This window comes from Ailuropoda melanoleuca, chromosome 15 (assembly GCF_002007445.2).
Source record: "Ailuropoda melanoleuca isolate Jingjing chromosome 15, ASM200744v2, whole genome shotgun sequence".
NCBI classification, from domain to species: Eukaryota; Metazoa; Chordata; class Mammalia; order Carnivora; family Ursidae; genus Ailuropoda; species Ailuropoda melanoleuca.
Genome location: NC_048232.1, coordinates 25,052,287 through 25,077,804, shown reverse-complemented (window position 1 = coordinate 25,077,804; position 25,518 = coordinate 25,052,287). Strand labels below are relative to the sequence as shown.

At 38.2% G+C, this 25,518-nt stretch overlaps 1 protein-coding gene across 3 annotated transcripts in view; it reads left to right on the top strand.

The window, feature by feature from the left end:
- Positions 1-25,518, top strand: part of MPP7 (membrane palmitoylated protein 7) — a 297,751-nt gene that overhangs the window by 165,492 nt on the left and 106,741 nt on the right. For all 3 annotated transcript variants that reach the window (XM_034643997.1, XM_034643996.1, XM_011230637.2), the window contains 3 exons: positions 7,653-7,730; positions 10,174-10,254; positions 20,551-20,682. In XM_034643997.1, the coding sequence (XP_034499888.1) occupies positions 7,653-7,730; positions 10,174-10,254; positions 20,551-20,682 (291 nt within the window). The remainder of the gene's footprint in view (positions 1-7,652; positions 7,731-10,173; positions 10,255-20,550; positions 20,683-25,518) is intronic.

Sequence of the window (25,518 nt, the reverse complement as noted above, 5' to 3'; positions counted from 1 at the left end):
CTTCTCCGTTTAAAAAAAAAAAAAAGATATGTCTACTGTTAATTAGTTTGAATATTATTCACCTGTTAAATGAATGAACTATATCTACATGTATCGAGCTGTATATTTCAATATGGTACTGAATGAAAAATCCAGGTGTTGAGGGAACAGTGCCATTTATGTACATTCAAAAACGGCTTGTGTTGTTTATCAATGTCTGTATGTTTAAAACGATGAGAATGCATATGGAAATCTATTTGGCAGTTTCAACGTAATGGTTTTTTTCTTGGCAGAGAGGAAGGAGGATGGGTCTTTAGCCTTATCTCTTATGAATCATTTTATAAGATATTTGAAGCAAATATACCAGGCTAATATCTCCATAATTTTGGTGCTGGGTATACAGTTTATCATATTTTCTTTATTTAAAAAAAATGTGTGAAGTCTTTAAAATGGGACATTAATAATTAAAATATTTCAAAATTTTTAGAAGTTAAAGAATGGGACGATATGATGTATATACAACGGAGTATTACTCAACCATGAAAAAAGAATGAAATCTTGCCATTTGCAGTGACCTGGATGGAGCTAGAGAGCATTATGCTACGTGAAAGAAGTCAGTCAGAAAGACAAATACCATATGATCTTACTCATCTGTGGAATTTAAGAAACAAAACAAATGATCAAAGGAAAAAAAAGAGAGAGGGTGGCAAACCAAGAAACAGACCTTTAACTACAGAGAATAGTCTGATGATCAGAGGGGAGGTGGGTGGGGGGAATGTGTGAAATAGGTGATGGGGATTAAGGAGGGCACCTGTTGTGATGGGCACCAGGTGTTGTATGGAGGTGTTGAATCACTATATCGTACACCTCAAACTAGTATTATACTTTCGGTTAACCGGAGTTTGAATCAAAACTTTAAAAAACACATGAAAACAACTTTTGGCATTTCTCATCATTAGAAGTATCACATGAATGGAAAGCAAAGACGAAAAAAGAGAGAGAGAGAGAAGTCCATTATTTCTTTTCTGATTTTATGGTTGACTAGATGGCTAGTCCTTGGTGCCAGTAGCACAGGGGGTCTGTGTGTCCTTGTCCTGTACTGAGTACTCTTAAGTGAGTGCTAAAGTAATGGCAGAAGTTAAATTGACAGAAAGCTCTTCTCAGCTGCCCAGCTGATGAGCCGTGAGTGAAAGGGGGACAAACAATCTTTTAACTTGCTTGATTGAATAGGCTGACTGAAGTTTTCCCTTTCTATGATGTATGTCCTCGTCCCTTTCCCAGGCTGTTGACCTTTCTAAATGGTTTGAATGGCTTATACTTTTGCCATATTTTGTTTCCATACTGAGGATCTTTCTCCTGGAATGGGTGCTTACTTTACTCAATATCTGATGACTGAATAAAAGTCTAGTTAGGATAGTTTGCCCTTTCTTTTGTTTTCCAGTAATTTGCGTGAAGCACATGACTGAAGTGTTCTGTGGGGCTGGATTACATGAAGAGGAGTGAACTAAGATGAAAACAGAAAAAATATTAGAAAACAAAAATAGTAAAACTAATCTAGAAGGTGGTTCTTTGAAAATACGGTAAAATCAATGTTTGTTGAGGAATGAAGGGATGAAGGGTAGAAATAGAGAAAGCGCAGATGCACCAAATGAGAAATGGTGGTGAAGACACGTGTAGTAGAGAAAATTCAGAGACGTGTAAAAGACTATTCTGCATAAGTAGATTCAGATAGCTTTTTGTAAATTTTGTTTTTATTTATCTGATAGAGGGAGACAGCAGAAACAGGCAGAGCAGCAGGCAACAGGGAGAGGGAGAAGCAGGCTCCCCTCACAGCAGGGAACCTGACGTGCGGCTAGATCTCAGGACCCCGGGATCATGACCTGAGCTGAAGGCAGATGCTTAACCGACTGAGGCATCTAGGTGCCCCGTTTCAGATAATTATTTCAGTCCAGTTAAAACCGAATAATTTTCTAGGAGATGGTGTTTGCTGCAACTGACAATTTGGAAGAGATAGAAAAACCTAAATGGAGAAATTGCTATAAACCACCCAGAAGAAATAAAGTTGGGGGGTAAAGCTACCCTCCAAAATGTATCAGATCCAGCTGGTTTCTTATGGGAATGCCAAAAAATATTTAAAGAAGAGATGACTCCAGTGGTATTGAGATATTTTCAGAACATACAAAAAGATAGAAAGCTTCCATGGTTTAAAAAATAATGAAATGAGTGTAACACTAATATCAAGACCCAATAAAGACAGGAACACTCCCCCCCCAAAAGCCAGCCTCAGTCAAGAGTAGTGATAAGGAAAGTCTATATAAAATATTACCAGTGGATTCCACAGCAGCATTAAGAGACCAAAATATCCTAGCCAAGTGAGGGTCATTATGGGAATGCCACAATAGGGTGGATAGTATTTGGAATCTATAAATAAATTCTATAAATAGAATTACCATATTACCTGGTCACACAGGGGAAACAAGATGGTTATGTATGATGGAAAACATTTTGTGAGATTGAACATTCTTTTTTTTTTTTAAATGCTCTTCATACAGGGGCACGTGGGTGGCCCAGTCAGTTAAGTGTTGGACTCTTGATTTTATTTTATTTTATTTTTTTCAAAGATTTTATTTATTTATTCGACAGAGATAGAGACAGCCGGCGAGAGAGGGAACACAAGCAGGGGGAGTGGGAGAGGAAGAAGCAGGCTCATAGCGGAGGAGCCTGATGTGGGGCTCGATCCCATAACGCCGGGATCACGCCCTGAGCCAAAGGCAGACGCTTAACCGCTGTGCCACCCAGGTGCCCCGGACTCTTGATTTTAGCTCAGGTCATGATCTTGGTCATGGGATGGAGCCCTCCTTGGGGCTCTGCGCTTAACAGGGAATCTGTGTGAGATTCTCTCTCCCTCTGCGCCTCTCCTGCTCTGGCTCCTGCGAGTGGGCGGTCTCTCTCTCTCTCTCTCTCAAATCTTAAAAAACAAAAACAAAGCAAAACAAAAAGCCTCATCATACATTTGGAATGCACCGGTACTAATTTCAGATGATAATATGTATCTATGGCAACGTAGAGCCAGAATTTATCTTATTAAAGGCAGGGAACAAAACAAGAACTTCAGCTCTCATCAGTTTTATTAAATTTTATTTTTTCAGTGCTATCAGCCAAGAAAATTAGCCAAGAGAGATTAGTGGTATAAAATTGGAGAGGGCGGGGCGCCTGGGTAGCGCAGTCGTTAAGCCTCTGCCTTCGACTCAGGGTGTGATCCCGGCGTTTCGGGATCGAGCCCCACATCAGGCTCCTCCGCTGGGATCCTGCTTCTTCCTCTCCCTCTCCCCTGCTGTGTCCCTCTCTTGCTGGCTGTCTGTCGCATAAATAAATAAAATCTTAAAAAAAAAATTGGAGAGGGCGTACAGTTAGCACTATTTGGAGGGGGCGTACAGTTAGCACTATTTGGAGGGGGCGTACAGTTAGCAATATTTGGAGGGGGTGTACCAGTTAGCACTATTTGGAGAGGGCATACAGTTAGCACTATTTGGAGGGGGCGTACAGTTAGCACTATTTGGAGAGGGCGTACAGTTAGCACTATTTGGAAAGGGCGTACAGTTAGCACTATTGCCTCTGCGCTGTTGTTGTTTTGTTGTTTTTCTAGTTCTACATTTCCTCTTTCCTAATAAATAGGGTTGGTTGGTTTGGTTTTTTTTGAGAAAGATTTTTATTTTTAAAAGAGGATCCCAGCCATTAGAATACTTCTATTTTTTTTTCTATCCCTGCACAACATAGTATGTTACTCCCAGCGGGGATGCGGGCGTGCGTGCATACACGTGTGTGCACAATGCCAATTCTGGTTGGACTACTATTAACATAGAGACTCAAACTATTGAGCAGTTATTTTCACTGCTTTTTAATACTCATAATAGAAGGCAGGAAAAGGATTTTTACAGCTTTGGTTTCTTTAATATCATGATTGGGTTCTTCCCTTTACCTCTGCACATCAGTGAAAAGTTTCAAATAATTGCACTGAGATTAGTCAAGCTTTATTTATACTTTCATTGTTTCATTTCAAACAGTTTCTGTGATATGTGTACAAAAAATTATTGGCACCAGATTCTCTTACAGAAATTAAACACTTATTTTCAAGATGTTTGTAAATGAAGGTAATTATAGCTTTCCTATAGGAATTGGTTGCATATAGGGACATCCAACCTTTGGTTTTGGCTCAGGTCGTGATCCAAGGGTCCTGAGATTGAGCCTGGCTCTGCGCTCAGCTCGGAACCTGCATGTGTTTCTCGAGCCTTCTCCCTTGGCCCCTCCCCCCTGCACGCACACACTCTCTCTCAAATAAATAAAATAAATCTTTAAAAAAAACTTAAAAAGAATTAAAGAATTGGTTACATATACAAATGATTTTTATTTTAACTGACTTTTTCTGATATAATTATAGAAAACAAACCCGCATGGACACATTATTTAGTGGAGTGTCAATGTCTCTGTTTTGAAATGTTCTTTTTTCTTAATAGTGTATTTTAAATATCTTAGCATGCCATTTTTTTTAGGGGCTTCCTTTTGAATAATTGCCTATTTTGCTATCGTATGAAACTAATTTGACCAGTCTCCCCTTCTCTCCAGTCTTCTTTGCTTCTGTCTCCTTTCTTTCCGCAACTCCTTCTACTTTGCTCTCCTATGGTCGTTCGGGGGAGAAATACAAAGTATGCTTTTATTACGTGGTTGAGTCTGCAGAGGGAAGTGTTTAGTTAAATGAGATTTTGCAGGTTTGGCAATTCATAATATTTAGTAATTAGATGCTGTATCTTTGCTTATGTATTTGTCTGTTGGGTTCTAAAAGGTGACCACCCAGGAAAATTGGCCAAGTCTATAAGAGTGAATTATTCTAGTGTGTAAAGGCGATTTATGGAGCATTTGATATAAAGCCTTGTCGTGTTATTCCGTATGAAAGCCATTAGCCTCACGTGGACATTTAAATTTGAGTTAATAAAAATTAAATAAAATTAAAAATTAGTTCCTTAAGTAAACTAGCCACAGTTCAGGTACTCAGGAGGCACACGTGGCTAGTGACTAACCATGTTGGACAAGCAGGTACAAAACATTTTCAATATCACGAAGAGTCCTGTTGGATAACCTAGGGGTGAAGTTTATATGTGTTACCTGTTTATTATATTAGAATGTAAAAATCATTTTTGTTTTTAATTTTCTTTCTGGATATTATTTTTTTTTAAGATTTTATTTATTTATTTGACAGAGATAGAGACAGCCAGAGAGAGGGAACACAAGCAGAGGGAGTGGGAGAGGAAGAAGCAGGCTCACAGCAAGGAGCCTGATGTGGGGCTCAATCCCACAACGATCACGCCCTGAGCCGAAGGCAGACGCTTAACCGCTGTGCCACCCAGGCGCCCCTAAAAAAAATTTTTTTTTAAGATTTTACTTTTTTACTTATTATTTGAGAGAGAGTGGGGGAGAGAAAGAGAGAGAGGGAGGGAGGGAGAGGGAGAGGAAGAAGCTGACTCCCTGTTGAGCAGAGAGCCTGATGCGGGGCTTGATCCCAGGACCCTGAGATCATGACCTGAGCCCAAGGCAAACACTTAACCGACTGAGCCACCCAGGCACCCCTCAAAATTCTTGAGATAATACAAAGTCCTAAGGTGGGCAGGGTAAAGGTACCCTCTCAAATCACTTGGGTGAAGATCTAAAGAAGATAATGTGGAAAGAGGGGCTTATTATTCTAAAAGATACTCAGAAGAAGCAAATTAAGTGGAGAAATAATGTATTTATTTGGGGCATATAATTTTAAGTTGTAATTACAGTACGGTCTCAATATAAATTAATCGAAAAATTAGGAAACATCAGAAAGAAAAAATACAGGGAGGGGTGGAGAGGAGCCATCCCTAATCCTGTAGTCATTGGAAACAGCCAGTAATACTTTTCATTCTGACCCTGAGCCGGGTGGCTGGAGTTTCACGTCCCAGCTCGGCTGCTTCTGTGTGTGGGACCATAGCAAGTTATTCATGTGACTCCTGTGTATCTTCTTATCTGTAAAATGGGATGATGGTGCCGTCTGCCCCTTGATATTCTTGTAAAGGTTCAGGGATTAAAATATTAAACTCCACTGAAGACTGTATTACTGATAGTACCGATCACTGTTTTGTTTTTTTTTTTTTTTTTTTCTGGTCACTGTTATGTAGGGAATACAGACCCATGGTAAGTACCTACTGCGGATTAGCGTCTCTATTTACTGTTGCAGGGAAGCAGACGTTGCAGTAAGAAAGCTGGATGAGCTGTATGAGAGGCTAAGCTCAGTATTGTAGATCGTAGCTGTTGAGGTGACCTACTTTTTGATAATGACTCCAGCAAAATTAATTTAGCTCTTAGCTTGGATGGTTTTGTTCTAAATTACACTTTTAATCGTTTCTGACGTCAAATCTTGCTCCTTTTATAGCTTGTATTCTTAAAAATTTGTTTATTACCCTACTGTGATTAATGTTTGAAGGTTCAAAGATTTGCAGTAAGAATGTGGCCCCGATAATTCTGGTAATATCATAAGTGTCAAAATTCTTTCCCTGATACTTCGCGCGGTGGGCCAGGTTGCCAGAAGGGTAATAGTATCCTCTCTTAGCAATAGCATCTGGCTAATCAAAATAAAATCTATCTTCCAGACTTTTTACAAGAGAGTTTGGTTAGCTTTGAGTCTAATTAAAGAGTCGATTACGTGATACCTATGAGTGTATTTTGATGCCTATTAAAAATGGGAAATTCTGAGGTGCAACTTTTTTATATATAGTAGGGGGTAATTTCTTCGACTGTAAATAAGAGTTCAAGTAAGTTTTCAAGTATAACATTTTAAGGGCACCTATGTCAGAGCTGAAATGGATACAACATAAGAGCCAACAGTTTTGCATTTGTCAAAGTATCTTGCGTTTTTTAATGATAATAGACTTTTTAAGGAACTCAGTTTGTCTTATAATGCACTGAAATATATCCTTGCCTTTGTGTTTCTTGGGGGAATGATGGGAAAGGAAGGACCAAATTATTACTTGATAACAAAATTTTACTTGTTTTACGGTACAGAAGATTATTTCAGCAAAAACAGTTATGAGAAATGTCTCTAGCTATGAGCAATCCCTTTGTTTCTTAGAAGTTTGAATTTTGGGGGAAAAGTTGACAATTTAGGAAAAAAAATAAAAAACCCTAAAAGGAACAGCGTTCTGGGAAAGGCGTTCGTCCCGGGAGCGGGCGAGCTCCCTCGTTCTTAGTGGTAATTACATACCAACCTATCAAGATGGGGCTGCCGGCTTATCACTTTGCTTTAATCATAACTTATGTGTTCAGCAGGAATATAAACTACAACTGATAACTTAAATATTGAAGCAATATGTTTTAGAAATGACACATGATTTTATAAAACATAATTATTCGGGGGGGGGAAACAAAGGGTTAGCTCTGACGTGGGCTCTATTTGATAATTACCCCCTCCATTGACATCACGTTACAAACACTGGACCATAAATGGATTCCGCACACACATTTGTCATCTGTAGGTTTATAGAAACAGAGAATCTTGTTTGAGGGTCTAGTGGATCAGTTTCTATTTGCAGTGATAAAAATCTTCAAGTATCTCACTGTTTGCTAGCAGGTGAACTGACGTTCACTCGCGTTTCTTCCAGATTCATGAAAAACTCCACTACTATGAGCAGCAGAACCCCGTGCCCGTCCTCCACGGCGCAGCAGTCTTGGCCGATGACGTAAGTGTGCCTTTCTGAGCTCCCAGGGACCCGGCTCCCCCCGGCCTGGCCAGGGCAGAACTCGTCCTGGCGCAGACAGATGCATGCGATCCTAGGAGTGAAAACAGGAGAAGCTGCAAAAGTTTCCAAAAGTCCTGTCATCACGGATCTTACGCGGATACTATGCTGATTTTCATTCACTTTCCTGCTCTAAAAATTTTGCCTGGAGAGAACCCTCTCGTTCTACCTTGGTAACTACGTTCCAGAAATTTTCGTTCTCCAGGGAGAGAAGAGAAGCTGTCAGCTAGTAGTGTTCTGAGAAAGTCACAGGCAGGAGAAAGGGTTTGGAGAAATAAAGACAAATGAGATAGATCTATTGCTGACAGTGCTAAAAAATGACAGATACTAGTTTAGGAACGAGGCCTTATGAAATACATAAGAGGACAGGATTGTTTTTAAAATGGATTATAAAGCATAGTAATGATTTATGGATATTAGACCTTTCCAAATTACCTTCATAACCAAAAAATAAATTTTAGCGGCAGTTGGCATTGATGGAGTAGTTAATTTCCTGTAGCTATAATTTTTTTTTCAATCCGGGGGAGAGAACTACCTTGCTGTTTCTTAATGTTAACTTTCAAACTCGGATGAATTGAAAACACACCTGGATAAACTATAAAGGACACTAAGCCAGACTAGAAATAGGTCTCGTGTGAAGGCGGGTTTTAGTGATATCCTGTAGCTTATCTGTTGCTTTTTAAATTTTTTGCTCGGTTATGATAAAACAAGCCATAGTTCAGTTTAGTAGAAGATCGGGGCCATAGAATTAAAAACAAAACAAAACAAAACTGACCATATTCAGAAGTTGATTTTCTTATATATGTTTTCTGTTTTAATTTACATAATAAAGCGTGTGTAATAAATTCTCTAAGTGGTTTGCTATTTGTTTAGTCCCCAGTCTCCCTTCCAGTTCTATCCAAAGAGATTACAAATTATAGGGATGTTTCGGTTTATGTGTTTTATGAGGAACCTTACTCCTCTGCCTTAGAGAACTAAAATTTTTGAAGTGAAGGCGAGTAAAGGTGTAGAGAGAATTCTAGTAAGCTGTGGTTGGCACTTGAGAAAATCACTGTAAAAACTTTTACTATTGAGAGTTTGGGGAAATACTTGTTACTCTCCAATGTGATTGAGGCCCAATTGTATTATGACAATATTGCTTTTTTAAAAAATTAGAGACTGTTATATAAGTAGGGTAAAATGTAGCATTTTCTAATTCATCAGAGCAATATATTTAAATTTTGAAAAATATTGTGCCAAAGTGACTAAAGAATGCGGAGAGCCTTTTGTGACTTTTTGTAAGTTAGCAATTATTTATAATGATTATTTTACCTTGAAAAACAAAAATGTTGCATTGAAAAAGTAAAATCACTTTTTGAAATGTAACCAACGAATATATCAGTTTTATCAGGTTTTCTTTTTGTGTATAATTTATATGATGTCCTTCTTTTAGAGCAAAGTCCTTTTCCAGAGATAAGAACAATTATTTTTAGCTTGGTAGAAACAATAGGAGCAAAGAGAAATTTCATGCAGTGTTTAAGAAGGGTTTTTAAATGAAAATATATGTACATATTTTGAGTTCTGTACCACATATTTCACAATTGTAATTTCTTTTTCTATCTGGTCTTGCTTTTCTTCTTAGGAAATTATGTGATCCTTACGATAGCCTGAGATGGAATAGAGTGTTGATAGGAAGATCTCTTTTGAAGAACACGAGACGTGTTCACAGTTCCCGCTCTTACTTTAGCAAATGGGAACCAGGGAATTCTTGATCATTGTATTAGCATATAGTCAGCATTTCTGTTCCCAGAGTATTTGTCAACCTATTGCAAGTCGTTCTATGATTAACCTGGCTTATATTTAACGGATTTTTTAGTCTGTGTAGGTAAACATAATAAAAGTTTCAGACCATTTGCTCTATTAGAGACATTCTAGTTCTTTTTACTCCAGCTCTAAACAGCAAGCTACTGTGGGTTTTTGGAAACCCTGTGGATTTCACCACCTCATTCAGAAACTTTTTTTTTTTTCATTTTTACTTTTTCTTTCTTTCTGTCTTTTTTAAAAATAGTGTCAAAGCCTGATCCAATCCTTTTTACAAGTGGTCCTTTGTTTGGATGCAAAAGACTGTTCCTTAAGATGAAGTGCTGGGATTTGCCCTCATTGCAATAAATCAGAGAAGGTGATGTGGCTGATAGGATTTTTTGAGTTATACTCAGCCAAGATCCTAGGCTGGGATCTGGGCTACCAAGGGCCTGAAAAGAGGAGCAGTGATTGATAGTGTGTTTTCTTTCATGCTGACTTCTCCTTAATCACTGGAAAGTGGCTGGGTAGATTCTCAGTTGTCACCCATGGAACTACACGGTGCTCTTACTAAATGTTCTCTGTGTCGATGTGATCTCCCTTGCAGCTGGCCGAAGAGCTTCAGAACAAGCCGTTAAACAGTGAGATCAGAGAGCTGTTGAAACTACTGTCAAAACCCAATGTGAAGGTGAGGACGTGTAATAAATATCTTCCAGAAGGGCCACTTTCTGAGACTTCAGATGAATTTTATTTCGAGCATCAGTTTTCAAGCGAATGTATTTTCAAATAGTGTGCAGTATTGTAATAACCTAAATTCCATTAAGGAAAAAAAGTTGAGCTTTTGATAATAATGTGACCAGCTCAAAATACTTTAATTGGGAAGCTCAGGATTGAAGTTGGTGAATATAATGTCACTTCAAGGTCAATTTCTTGTTAAATGAAGGTGAGAGTACAGAATGCAGAGCCTATTGGTGGTTTTGTTTAGGTTCATTTTACTTGGTTAGTGACTGGTATTCGAATGTATTTGACAACTATACCTGTTTTTCTGTAGGATCATTTCAGCTTTCCTCTTTCCCCTCCTTCTTTGTCTTCCCCATCTCCTCTCCCTCTACTGATTCATGTTTTAATATATACTACCATTTTACAAAACAGAGCAGTTTTCCAGTATAAAATACTAAGAAAATATTGGTAGGCAGATTTCAATTCTCTTTGCCATTTTTTTAATTGAAGAATAGTTGACATAACAATATTGTATTAGTTTCAGGTATACAACACAATCATCTTAGTATTTATATACATTACAAAATGGTCACCACCATTAGTCTAGTTATTGTCTGTCACCGTACAAAGTCGTTACAATATCATTGACTATATTCCCCTTGTGGTATATTACATGCCTGTGTCTTATTTATTTTATAACCGAAAGACTGTATCTTTTAATCTCCTTCACCTATTTCACCCCTTCCCTGCCATTTTTCTTCCAGGTGTATCATTTATCTTTTCTTGAAAGGTGGTTGGTCAACAGAAGTCATTTGAAAAATTTCCTGTTAATTCTAAGGTCATTAATGCACTAAATCGTATAACCTGTACATTTTGGACTTGATACTGCTGCAGTTACATGTGAAGTATTAATCCATGAGTCAGAATTGCATGTGGATTATGTAATTAAAACGATCAGTTATCTTTTTTAAGATTTATTTATTTGAGAGAGCACAAGTGGGGGGAGGGGCAGTGGGAGAGGGAGAATCTCAGGCTCCCTGCTGAGTGTGGAGCCCAACATGGGACGGCTTGATCTCACAACCCTGAGATCATGACCTGAACTGAAACCAAGAGTTGGGTGCTCAACTGACTGAGCCACCCAGGTGCCCCCCAAATGTTCAGTTATCTTATGACGACTTCTGTTAAGCATATGTAGGCTGTCGGATGAATATTTCCACCTAGATGGAAAAACTAATTTCTGTCTTCCTTGAAAAACCTCCTTTGGAACCTCCCTTGCTATAATCTGTCTTAAATTGATCAGAAAAGATAGTATAAAATAAAAGATGAAGTGAAAACAAGCCCAAGCTATAATTCCTAATCCTCAGAAGCAAAATAAGTGCTGTCTGCAGAAGCAGAATAAGTGAACTATAATTAGTAATTTAGAGTAATTGACTTTACTGGTAAAGAGATTGGTTGAATCTTTGTTCTAAAAGAATAAGGATCAGATTAGAGCAGAATAATGGCTTGAAATTAAAGACAAAGTATGTAGAACGTTTAAGAGCTCAGAGTAAGAGATTTATGGATAGAGAAAGTTCTGAAATGTCTTCATTTGGCCTCAGAGTAACCATGAGAAGTTAATATGAACCAAAGAATGGTGAGGTTAGCTGTGAGCCACTTGTTAAACTCCTTCTTGAGAGTGCCATCTTGGTTTGAGGGTTAGAAATTGAGAAAGAATGTTTCTGACCAAAAAAAAAAAATGATTTGGTATTCTTTTCAAGAGTGTTTGGAATGGAATAACTAATAAAGAAGTGATTATACGGGATGGAAACTGGTATTTGGCTGGAGAGGGAGGTATGATTTTGGATGGTTTTTAGCACCATTGGTCACAACCTTATAATTATATCCTGAAACTTTGTTATGGTGACAATATTTTAGATGAATACTTAATACATTTTTTATGTTTATATAGCCATGTGATAAGAGAATGGGTGAGAAATCACCATGAAAGATGTATTTTCAGGAAGTGATGTGTGGGAAGTAAGATTGCAGACGCATGATGTCGCAGTTGGCCATGGCAGCTTCCAGTCAGCCAGTCTTGCGGGGGGAAAGCAATCTTTCTTCCCTTTATGACCAAACATTTAGCTTTGCTTTCCTCGAAATCAGTTATATTAACTACCATCAATGTGAATTTTCACTTTTTTTAGGTAGTTAAGTCATTTAGTAAACTAGAATATTTTCTTGTCTTTTTTTAAAGCAGAAGCAAGATACAGTAGAATACGACAGGTATACATGAATTATAAGTTGAACCGACAGTTTAAATATGAAAAGTGTAACTCAGGGTGTTAACTTAAATACTGGTTTTTAATTTTTAGTGGACAAGGGAAGTAATTATTTACTTGTTAAAGATGGCTGTTCCATTTAAAATATTTAGTTCACAATAGTAAAAAGAAATCTGAAGGGTACCTCCAAAGTAATAATGATTTTTGTAAACACACAGATGTATATATAGCCAAATATATAGCCATTATGAGAAGGATAATACGTGTATCCCACAGATCTGCCAGTTCCTTTTTGAAAAGTTTTAAAACCTTCTCCGGTTATTTATGTCACTAGAGTCAGATCTTCATTCATTCTCAAATGTCCGATGCCTACTGTGTGGCAGGCCCTGAAGATACAACTTGCAGAAGATACACAAAGATTAATGAAGCTGTCAGGAGAAATATTGGGTACAAGAACACAGAAATACTGTGGAGGCAGTGCCTGGGTGGCTCAGTTGGTTAAATGTCCGACTGTTGGTTTCAGCTCAGGTCATGGTCTTGGGGTTGTGGGCATGGAGCCTGCTGGGGATTCTCTCTCTCTCCCTCTGCCCGTCCCCCAGTTCACGCCTCTCTCTAAAATAATAGATAAAATCTTTTAAAAATGCTATGGAAATCAGAGGATGGGTGCTAAATCTAAATTTGGGAAGGGAGGAAGGAGTTGGGAGGAGGGTTGAAGAAAACTTTCCAGAGGAAGTGGCATATAAGTTGAGCCCTGAAGATTGAGTTTGAGGTCACCAAAAGGAGGAAGAGGAGAGATGAGTTGGGTGGAATATGAAAATAGATTTTTTTAAAAAGATTTGTTTATTTTAAAGAGATAGAGGTAGGGGAGGGGAGGGAAAGAATCTCAAGCATACTCCCACTGAGCAATGAGCCCAACTAGGGGCTTGATATCATGACCTTGAAATTATGACCTGAGCCAAAATCAAGAGTTAGATGCTTAACTGACTGAGCCACCCAGGTGCCTCTGAAAATAGATGTTTTAAATAAGGTGAATAGTATGTGAAGTCCCGTAAAGAAAATAACTTGTCAAGTTTGAAGATGAAAGTAAGTTCAGTGTGGTTGAATAGTAGCTTGTGGAAGAGGAAGGGGCAGGAGTTCAGAGCTAGACAGGGGATCCTTTGAGTAGGGGGCCATATACGTCCTGGTTTGCCCAGGAACAGTCTGGTTTGTGCCTGCAGCCCCAGCATGATTATTAATAGCCTCCTTTCCATTTCAGTTGTTTCCTTCTTTAGATGATAAATTATAGGGCCACCCTTATTGTGAGCATATTAAAAAGTTAGGATTTCATCCTAAGAGCAGTGGAAAGTCATTGAAAGGATTTAAGTAGGCAAGTGACACAGTTGCTCTAGGATACAGATTCTTGGAGTGGAGGGGTGGTGGTAGGGTGGGAGGAGTGGGATGCTGAATGGAGGAAGCCGGCTGGAAGCCTGTGGGAAGTGATTCAGGTGAAACATGATTATGGCCTTAGTGAGAGATGCGAGGGATGGATAGAAGTGGGGGATGGGTAGAACTGGGCATAGCTTCAATGCATGGTATTGGCACAAGTGGTTAATTATTGGGAAAAAATAATATAACCAAATATAATGCATATTATGTGTAATATACAATGAATTCCAAATACATTAAAGATTTAAGTGTAAAAAATTGAACCACAGGGGCGCCTGGGTGGCACAGCGGTTAAGCGTCTGCCTTCGGCTCAGGGCGTGATCCCGACGTTCTGGGATCGAGCCCCACATCAGGCTCCTCCGCTATGAGCCTGCTTCTTCCTCTCCCACTCCCCCTGCTTGTGTTCCCTCTCTCTGGCTGTCTCTATCTCTGTCGAATAAATAAATTTAAAAAAATCTTAAAAAAAAAAATTGAACCACAATCATGGGATAGAGAAGAAACATTCCCAACCTCAGGAACAGATGGACAGACACACACACACACACACACACACACACACACACACACACAGGAAAAGTAAAAAAAAAAAAAAATCCATGTGTGTGGTTAGAAGGAATAATTTATTTATACAAACGATCTACATTTGTCTTTAATAAGGTGATAATTTATTACTTTGCCTTTAATTTTACATTTTACAAAGGGACTTGATAAAGTCTTAAAAGTAAACAGGAAATTTTTTTGATAATGTGTGATTGTATTTTTAATTCAAACTATGGAGAAAGTAGAAGTTCCTGTCTTCATTGCTCTGTTTGTGAAGATGAACATCATTCCATATGTTCAGTGACTTTCTACTTGTGAAGTGTGTGTCCATATACCTTTTAGGGATTATTACTGTTCATTGGCTGTATTACTTTTCCTTTTTGCATACAGAAATATTACCTATACATTTTTTTCTTTTAAGATTTATTTATTTAGGGGCACCTGGGTGGCTCAGTCAGTTAAGCATCTACCTTCAGCTCAGGTCATGGTCCCAAGGTCCTCAGATCAAGCCCCACGTTGGGCTTCCTGCTTGGCAGGGAGCCTGCCTCTGTCTCTCCCCACCCGCCCCCTGCTCCTGCTCTCTCTCTCTTTAAAAAAAAAAAAAAAAAAGATTTATTTTTTAAGGGGGGGGAATCGGGGTAGGAGGGGGGATAGAGAGAATCTCAAGCAGGCTCCCCACTGAGCATAGAGCCCAACTTGGGGCTTGATCCCAGAACCCTGAGATCATGACCTGAGCTGAAATCAAGATTCGAACACTTAACTGACTTAGTCACCCAGGTGCTCCTACTTTTTTCCTTTATAAATAGAATGCACTACTTTTTGTTTTGTTTTGTGGACTTTTAACATTTTGATATTTTGTGGACTTCTCTTTAGAGCAATGTAATTGTCCACCTCTAAGAGATTAAGTTAGATAACTCTGCTTTTTTTGCTATTTAAATAGCACTATAATGCACATCTCTTGTGTATTTCAGAATTTTATTGGGTCAATAAATTGCTGAGTTAAAATACCTGTGCATTTAAAATTTTGATAGTGATTGCCAACTTGTCCTTTGCAGTAATCTGGACAGGCCCTCTCAGTGTACAGTGCCAACAAGCGTGCAGGAGAAAGTCCTTTCCCCCTATGTCCTTGCAAGCCCTGTTTAATTAATGTTCTTTTTCAGTTTTGTTAATTGATCACCAGTGGAATATATGTCAACACTTTCCCTGTACAGCCTGCCACCCTTGAGTCTCCAACAGTTAGGAAATGCTTGTCATTTTGTAACAGTTGTCTTACCTGAGGGTTGTCAAAGAGTTAAAGATTCCATCCAGTTGTTAAATCTCTGAATTGAGGGGCGCCTGGGTGGCTCAGTTGGTTAAGCATCCGACTCTTGGTTTTGGCTCAGGTTATGATTTCAGGGTTGTGAGATTGAGCCCTGCTTTGGGCTCTAGGCTCCATGCAGAGTCTGCTTGAGATTCTTTCTCTCTCCCTCTCTCCCTCCACACTCACTTGCTCTCTCTCTCTGCCCCCCAAATAAATAAATAAACAAAGTTTTAAAAATCTGTGAATTGATCAGTCAGTTGCCATATACAAACAATAAATAATACTCTTATTACTCAATGTTTATAAAATCCAGTCTCGTTGTCCAAATTGTAAAGTCCAGGAAAAGTAATGAAGCAGCAAAGAAACAACGGATGGTAAGAAAAAGGAAGTGGGGGTAGTGAGTAGCAGAAGGCCTGTAGATGTGAGGGTGTGGGAGCTTCCTGCTGTCATAGAGTGGAGAAGAGCAATAGTGTTGGTGGCCTTTGGGAGAGCTGATGAAAGGTTATGGATCTCTGCAGAGACTTTGTTTCTAAAGGAAGCAAAGAGAGTCATTAATAATAAGAACCACTTCTAGGCGTCCCATGGCCACATTAAAGGCAAATCAGCCTCCACAAATCATCATTCAGAGGCTTGTTTTTTTATAAAACAATGAACTGACATCATCTCCAGAACATGGTATTGTAATTTGGGAAGTCAGGGAAAATTTGGTTGATTTTTTAAAAAGGCAATAAAATAAGAAGATTTGTTGTAATTGTTCGGCTTTCCAAAACATGCACTTACCAGAAATTACTCATTGCCTGAGCATGTGGAATGGATGGGACTTCATTTAAGCATGCAAAAGGGAACAGCTTCCTTCTGGAGGAATAAATCAGTGTTACTCATTCTTAGGAGTTAGACACTTAATTCTGTGGATCTGACAGATACTTAGAACATGGAATCGACTCCAGGGGGTCCAAAGCAGTGAAAGCCCGTGTGCCTGATGAGTTACAAGGCCTAGTGTTCAATTTCCTGCATAGTTTTCTGAGCAACAGGTAAACCCATCAGTCGTGACTGGGATGGTTATGGCATATGGAAATATAATTTTCTTATTTAGGTGTGTTGCCTTTGAAAAAGACAATCTGTATCTTGAAGAATAGAGTGGTCACAGTTAAAACAGGCAAATAGAATACAAAGTTACTTTTAGTTGCCCAGAATAAAAATGTTGCTAGCCACAAAAATGTGCAAAACAAAACTATTAAGAATTAGGAACTCGGTATCTATCAATCTTAAAAATATATTTTGGAATCCAGACATGGCAATGGATACAAAGCTAAGGAGGAAAAATACACAGCTGCTGTTGTTAATATTGCCTATCCACTCTAATAATCACTTTATTTTACAAGATGTTTATTAGCGATCTCTATTAGTCTTGACTATGTGCAAGATAGTTATCATGGATACCCAGATAGCAGACATTTCAGATGTTCTTCATTCAGCTCTTTCAAGATCCATATTCCCATCCACTGTCATTCCTATCTTCCTGTCCGCAAGACTTCACGTGCCATTTTTTGTAGTGCAAGTCCCCTGGTGATGAATTCCTTCAACTTTTGTAGGTCTCTAAAAAGTCTCCATTATCCTTTCGTTACTAAAAGAGACTTTTGCTGGGTATAGAATTTTAGGTTGCCAGTTTTCTTTGAGTATTTAAAAAATGTTGCTCTGTTATCTTGTAGCTCACATTGTTTCTGATGTGTGTTGTCCTTTTTATCTTTTTTTTGTTGGCTGATTTTAAGATTTTTTTTCTTTCTCATTGGTTTTAAGCAATTTGGTGTTACTTGTTTTTATGTTTTTTGTGCTTGGATATGTTGAACTTCTTGGACCTAGGGGCTCTTTCCCTGCATCAGATTTGGAATATTTTCTGCCATTATTTCTTCAGATACTTTTTAGCATCTCTCCTTTCTTTGGAGATGCCAAATAGGTATATATAAGTTGCCCCATAGCTCAGTAATGTTCCATTCATAATTTTTCCCCATATTTTCTCTATGTGTTGTTTCATTTTAAATAGTTTATAAATTGCTTTAAATATAAGCATTACTCTCATTCAGTGTACTTTTTAAAAAAGTTTCATACATTGTATCTTTTATCTCTGGAAGTTTTATTTGAATCTTTCTTACATATGGTAAGTTTCATTTTCAGTCTTTCCTCTGGCTTTTTATACATTTGGAATACAGTTACAGTAATTGTTTTAATGTCCTTGTCTGCAATCTATCTGTAATTTCAGGATTTGGTTCTATGTAATTCTGTCATCTGTGTAATTTTCAGGGTTTAGTTCTATGGTGTTATGTTTTTCTTCATTATGAATAGTATTTTCTTCTGTCTTCATATGCCTAGTAACTTTTGTCAGTAAGTGACTCTCAGTCATTAGGAGTTTTACTTTGTTTGATGCTTGGTATTTTCATATTTTTATTGGTAATATTCTTGAGGTTTTTTCCTGTTATTAAGTTACTTGGAAACATTTTGATCCTTCAGAGGCTTCCTTTTAAGCTTTGTTAGGTGAGATCTTAGCTGTGTTTAATCTTGGATTAAGTATTTCCTACTATTAAGACAATATTCCTCTGTTAATTGTCCTCAGTGCCCTGTGAATGCCAAACATTTCCCCTGTGACTGAAGGAAAGGGGAGCTGTTCCCGCCCTGTGTGAGCTTTGGGGATAACCTTGGAACTATTGACATTTTGGAGCTGGAAGATTTGGAGGGGCGAGGGGGTAGGAGGGCAGGGAACTGCCCTGGATGCGGTCAGCTGTTCAGGAGCATCCCTGGCCTCGATGCTCTAGATGGCGGTAACATCCTCCACACTTCGAGGACTCACCGTGTCTCCAGACACTGCCAAGTGGTGGTTGGGAGTAAGATTATTTTCAGCTAACAACAAACACCGCCCTGATCCTTTCTGGTATTTTTTTTGTATGCATATGCCTTGGCTTAAGGACTCAAGGGGGACCTCCTGCAGACCTCCAGAGCCCTGTGCCTGTCCCACCGTCTTGTCTTTCATACTGTCCCCTGAGAACTTTAGTTCCTTGACCTCCCAGCATTCCTCACTCTGCTGTTGCAACTTAGGGAGACCAGTGGGTTCTGCATGGGTACCTTCTCCCCCTACACGGCCAGGAAACTCTGGGCTCATGAGGCTCACATTTATTTCCTCTCGGTGATCACTGTCCTTCATCATCTGATCTCCAGTGTCTTCCAGAACTATTATTACTTCTTTTGGGTTTTTTGTTTTTGTTTTTAAAGTTTTCTGTTTTTTAGTTTTTTCCATTAGGGTCCCTGTTAACTTCATCTTGGCTCTCATCCTCATTTCTGAAAACTTAACTACGAATAGCCAGCTGTTGCCTGGAAGCCTTGCTATAGCAAGTAGTTGATAGCATGTATTTTATATGTTATATGTATTATATACTGTGCTCTTCCAATAAAGTAAATTAGATAAAAGAAAATGCTAAGAAGATTTTAAGGAAAAGAAAATACATTTATAAGACCGTATTGTATTTATCAAAAAAATACCTGGATATAAATGGACCCATGCTATTCAAACCCATTTTGTTCAAGGGCCACCTGTACTTAACCCAAATTGTGTGTGTGTGTGTGTGTGTGTGTGTATGCATTAAAAGATAGGAAATATTTATGGCAGCACTATTTATAATAGCCAAGGATTGAAAACATCCTAAATGTTCCTCGGAGGCATAGTGGGTAAAGAAACTGTGAAATACTCATATCTTGGGCAAAAAGGACCACAGGTGAATGCAGCTGGACCATTGAGAGGCTATTACGATTCTCCAGGTAGAATTTGATGACGTCGATGTCTCGGAACTTTTCCTGTAAAAATGGTCTGTTGCTTTTACTCCGTTCTGCTCTTGTAGCATGACGGCAGTGACAGACAACACATATATGAACGAAGGCTAGTTTGCCAGCCTCTGGTCTAGAGCTGAGAGAAGACAACACATTTAGGATATATTTTGCAAGTAGATTTAACGGTATGGAGTAGGTGTTGGGGGGTGAAGGGTGGAGGAGGGATTTGTTTCAAGGATGAGTTCTAGGCTTCTGGCTAGAGTAATTTACAGACTGTGGTGGTGGTGGTGATGCACAAACGAGTTAGTTAAAAGTCTAAAACCCACTCTCCTAAAATAGGTGGTTTTTTGGTCATTGGTCTATAATGACAATGTGACAGTGTTTCGTGGAGTTTTACCACCATGACAGTCATGACTGGAAAAACTCTTGTTCTTTTATACACAAATTAGTTAGCTTATGATGCAAAAAAGTGAAAAGGTGAGAAAACAAGAAAAGAATGAAAGTTAGTCAAATTGGTCAGTTTTTTGTGTGTTTTCTACTAACAGTAGGAAGGGAAAAATACAGTTCTCTCCTACTCCTACTGGCTCATCAACAATGTACCTGTAGCCTCATTTTCTCGCAAAAACAATAACCCCCCGCCCCATCTCCCCAGCTGCCACCCTTGTAAGGATGAACCAGAGAATATACGGGTGAGAGGACTTTTATGCTGATTCTTGTCCTACGTTAGTGGCATTGGGGATGGGGGTGGCAGCTAAATAGAGCTGCCTTCCGTCCTACATACTCCCATTTCTAAGATCCTCCTTTTCGAGTAGTTTGCCTAGTACCATTGCTACATCGAAATTACAACACCCATTTGATTTTCTTTATAGTCAGATGTGCCTGGGATTTTGTATTTGATTAATTTTTTCCCAAATTTTCACTTTGACAGGCTTTGCTCTCCGTACATGATACTGTGGCTCAGAAGAATTACGATCCTGTGTTACCGCCGATGCCTGATGATATTGACGATGAGGAAGACTCAGTAAAAATCATTCGTCTGGTCAAAAACAGAGAACCACTGGTGAGTTTTGGTCTACGTTTTGTGCTCAGATACAAGTAGATATCACGATAAAGCCAAATGTGATGGGGACATACCATTTGTTCCTCTCTTTGAAACATAACTTTTCTCCGTTGTCAAACTTTAAAATAGAATATTCATGTCTAAAAAACATTATTTAGAAAAATGAAAAAAAAGGGCAAATAAAATGACAGGCATTATCTTGGTTATAAGTAGCCATAATTTGTAAGATGTGACATTGACATTTATAAAAGAAAGCATAACGTGTGCCAGTCACAGCTGATTTAAGATTAAATGATACAACTAGAAATAATTGATTATGACATTTCTAGAAAGCTGATTTATTTTAGAGTAATGAGAAATTTATCAAATGTCTCTAATTTCAAAATGTAAATGTACCCATTAATTTTAGCACCAGAATTTATACAATGTCAGATTACATCAGGGGGTTTATGGTGGGCAGGGTGATGTCCAGTGTGCTCATGTCCTAATCTTCAGAACCTATGAAATATTACTTTAAATAGCAAAGGGACTTGTCATGATTTGGTAAGAATCTTGGGAAGATTATCCTGGGTTAGATGGTGGGCCTAGTGTCACCACAAGGGTTTTTACTGAAGTGGAAATGGGAGGCAAGGAGTCAGAGTTGCAAAAGGAGACGTGATGATTAAAGCAAAGGTTGATGTTACCATGAGCCGAGAAACGCCAGAAATTTCTGGAAACTGGAAAAAGCTCGAGGGTCACATTCTGTACTAGATCCTCCAGAAGGAATGCAGCCCTGCTGACGTCTTGATTTTAGCCCCAGAACACTCATTTTGACCCTCTGACTTCCAGAACTATAAGATAATAAATTTGGGTTGTTTTAACTCAGTACCTTCGTGTGGCGCATTTGTCACAGCAATAGGATATGAGTACAGAGTGTATGCATATTTTGATGAAACTACGTTCAGAAGAAAAATAAATTTTATTGTCTAGCAGGTGATTTTAAATGTGTTGTGGCTCATTTTGTCTACTTAAGACATTTTTGTGTTCTTAAAGCATGTAACAGCGGATAATGCAATACGTGAGGTACTTTACATACGTTATATTTAATCCTCATAGTACGTGTCTTCTTTTCCATTTTTATAGACTAGGAAACGGATATGCAAAAAAGCAAAGCAACTTAGCTAAGTACCACAGCTAATGAGCCGTAAAACTAAGGAGGTAAAACCTCCTTTCTCCCTTCAAATACTAACTCTTTCTTTACACTGTATTGTGTCTTTATGCTTTTACCTTTTAGGTGGTTTTCATATTTTGCTTTATTTAAGTACAACTTTGGTACCTTGATAAATGCATTGGACACTCTTACCCAGAAAAATACCCAGATGAATTTGCATGTAATATAAGGGAATGTTTGAGCCCCTGACGTTCATGCGTGGATATCCTAGGACTCCTTGTATTCCTGGCTAAGATTGTTTAACATAGATTGTAAGTTTATGCTTTTCATCTGTGGTTATAACTCTGCACTGGTAACCTAAATATCTCTTGGTATTTATTATGAAGGTGACATACTTATTAAGGCTAGGTGGTATGCAGTTGGGATCTCAGGGCCTGTCACCATAAAGTGATTAATTCTTGGTGGCTTCTGTGTATCCCTCAGTAAGAAATACATTTTTTGTTTTGACAAATTCAGGCTCTTAGATAATCGAAAGGCTGACCATCTTGAGGAGTTCAGTAATTCCTTAGTAATCATTTCTTTGGTCGGTCATAGTTTTCCCAGGGGCAGCAAGGTTTTGGCTGTGTTGGTTTGGTGAGCTAACATTTAAACTGCCATCGGCGACATGTAAGGCCCGAGAAGGTCTTCCAAATGTTTGTCAGAGAAATTAGGCATGCACTGCATTGAGATGTTTCAAAGGTTTTAACTGGGCCAGCTGCAAATCAGTTTCAATTTAAAAAGCAATTGAATGAAATATACAGAATAACCTGAAGTTGTGTTATACTTTGTTCCTGAATATATCATGTGCTTTAGCTAGTAAGCATGTAACCACTGAAATAATTAGCCCTAACTTTGACATTGTCATCCTTTGTCTGTTAGCTTTCTTTTCTTAAAGTTTATATCATATAGTATATTTAAAATGAGACGCTGAACTAGGATAATGGCGAGAGGTCTGTATGTTCGATTTTATCAGACCAGGTGGTCTTTAGATATAGAGTGCAAGAGAAGAGGGGAAGTAAAAAATACCCCAGGATGTTATTTAAGTGGCCAGAAGTACTGTATGTTCAGTTAGCAAGAGTAGAAGGAAATGCACAAGAATAAAAATTTCAAGTTTCCCTAAGTTGAAAGGAGCCTTTGGGGCTTAGGTAAATTTAAGAATGGGTTGAATTGTTAAACTGTTTAAAAATAAATTATTTCTCTGGGAACCTAGGTGGCTAAGTTAGTTGAGTATCTGACCCTTGATTTTGGCTCAGATTGTGATCTCAGGGTCGTGAGATGGAGCCCTGTGTCAGGCTCTGCACTAAGCATAGAGCCTGCTTGGGATTCTCTTTCTCCCTCTCTTCCTCTGCCCCCCCAACTAAAAAAAAAATAACAATGATAAATAAATATATATAAATATAAAAATCTAAACAATATTTCTTTTAAGCATGAGAATATTTTCCGGATTTGTAACATTTGTATATTCTGGGGATATCGTAAACATTTCTGGAAATTGTTCAGTTTCTTATTCCTGTACCATGGTATAATTTGGCAATTTTGAATATAAAATAACATTTTCCTTTCTACTGCCTCTTAAATGTGGGGTGTTTAAAAATTTTAATTCCGTTTCATTTTTCTCCATTATTTTTATTCCGCTTTTTGTCTGTTTTTTACATGAATTAAAAAAATTTTTCTCTCTGTTTCTCCATTATGTAAAAGTAAATTAATAATAAAAGTTTTCCCCCCCAAACTTACGAAGTTAACTTCTTTAAACTCTAGGTTTATTTTTTTATATTAATATTCCGTATATAAGGCAATTTCAAGCAATTCCAAGTACTTTTAAGTTATTTTACTTTAAAAAATTATTTTAGTTACTGATCCTTTGTCTTCCTAGTGAGCCACAATTTGCTTGTTTTTTGTTCAAAGAGCTATATATTAAAAAAATAAAAATAAACTTCATATAGAAAACGCACCTACATGGGATGAAGAAATCCCTCAAATTATTTGTTAGGATTCTTGAGAAAAGTATTAAGATTTCAGAAGTCATTGCAACCTTGGAATATGAAATCAGGGAAGGGGAATTACTTGTCTTGAACTTTTTTTCATCCAAATGTATAATTAGTGTATTATTTTTAATTTGACAGTTATTGTAAAATAGGATTATTGGATGAATAAACTTAAAGTTTAAAAAATGAACTAGTTAGAAAAGTAGAAAATAGTCATTTTCAACAAGCTTGTCATTTTACATTTGTCAAATGTCATTTGTCATTTTGGAGAGATTATTGGCAAAGCTACAGCCACCAAAGGGGTAGGGAGTAGGGGTAGAAGCAGAAACTGAGAGAAGATTGAGTCTAAGGAATCCTTAGGAGAATGAATCCAGGCGGTTAAGAATCAAATAGTTAAGATGAGGGAAGCCAAGCTGAAATAAAATTCTAGAGATTGGGTGGTCAGTAAGTTTTTAGCAAATGATTCAGGAGGAAAGGCCATAAGATTTAGCAGCCAAGGGGTTTGTTTATCAGTGTTATTTAAGAATGTAATTTTGGGGGCGCCTGGGTGGCTCAGTTGGTTAAGCATCTGATTCTTGATTTCAGCTCAGGTGATAGTTTCAGGGTCCTGGGATTGTGCCATGTGTCAGGCTCTGTGCTCAGGAGGGAGTCTGCTTGAGGATTCTGTCCTTCTCCCTCTGCCCCTCCCCCTCTCGCTCACTCCTGTCATGCACATTCTCTCTCTCTCAAATAAATAAATAAACCTTAAAGAAAGAGGTAATGTTGTTTGTTAGACTGAGTTATAATGCAGTGAAATAACTACCAAGCTTGCATTAGAAGACCTAAGTGGGAGGCATTATGCTGTCACTTACTTGCTCTGTGTCCTTACAGGAACAAGTCACTTAGCCTCTCAGCCTGAGGTTCCTTCTTAGATCATCATGAGATATGCCTCTTCAAGAGTGTTTTGAATATCAACTAGCATAATGTATTTGAAATGCTTTGTACGTTTTTATGCATTACGCACACGTTATGTAAATGTTACACAGAATGATGATAAGGTAGGAGTTCTAGATGACAGTTGTTGAAGGAGAGGCCCATTTCCAGGGAAAAGGGTCAGTGAGCACAGATGATGTAGGTATTTGCCATAGAAAGGTGAGAGGGAGATAATTTGAGGGGAGGGATGGATGAATGAATGGAGAAAAGGAGAGAAAAATACTGGCCAAGATGCAGAGAGCAGAGCTATCCTCCCTCCCTGTGAATTTGGAATAATTTGTATCTGTTGTATCCAGAAATAATTAATAATAAACTAATTTTTAGGCAACCTTAAGAAAATGACATTCTATTAGTGAGTGAGTGGATTATGATCCAGATTTTCAGTTTCTGGCCTGGGTTGTCCTTGTTTCTTTTGGAACCATGGTGCTCGAACTTTGGTGTTCTAAGAATTACCTGAGGTGCTTACTTAAAATGCAGACTTCACAGCCTCTATCCCCTGGACAGTCTGCATCAGTAGGTTTCAAGTGGGGCCTGGGAATCTAGATTTTTTTAAAATGTCTCTGATATTCTTGATGCAAATGTTTGGTAGATGATACTTGAAACCACTTTGATTTCAAGGGTTCAGCCTGAAATCACCTGTTACACCAGCTGAAGGAGGAGAGGAGGTCTTAGAATATGGGCAGTATTGTA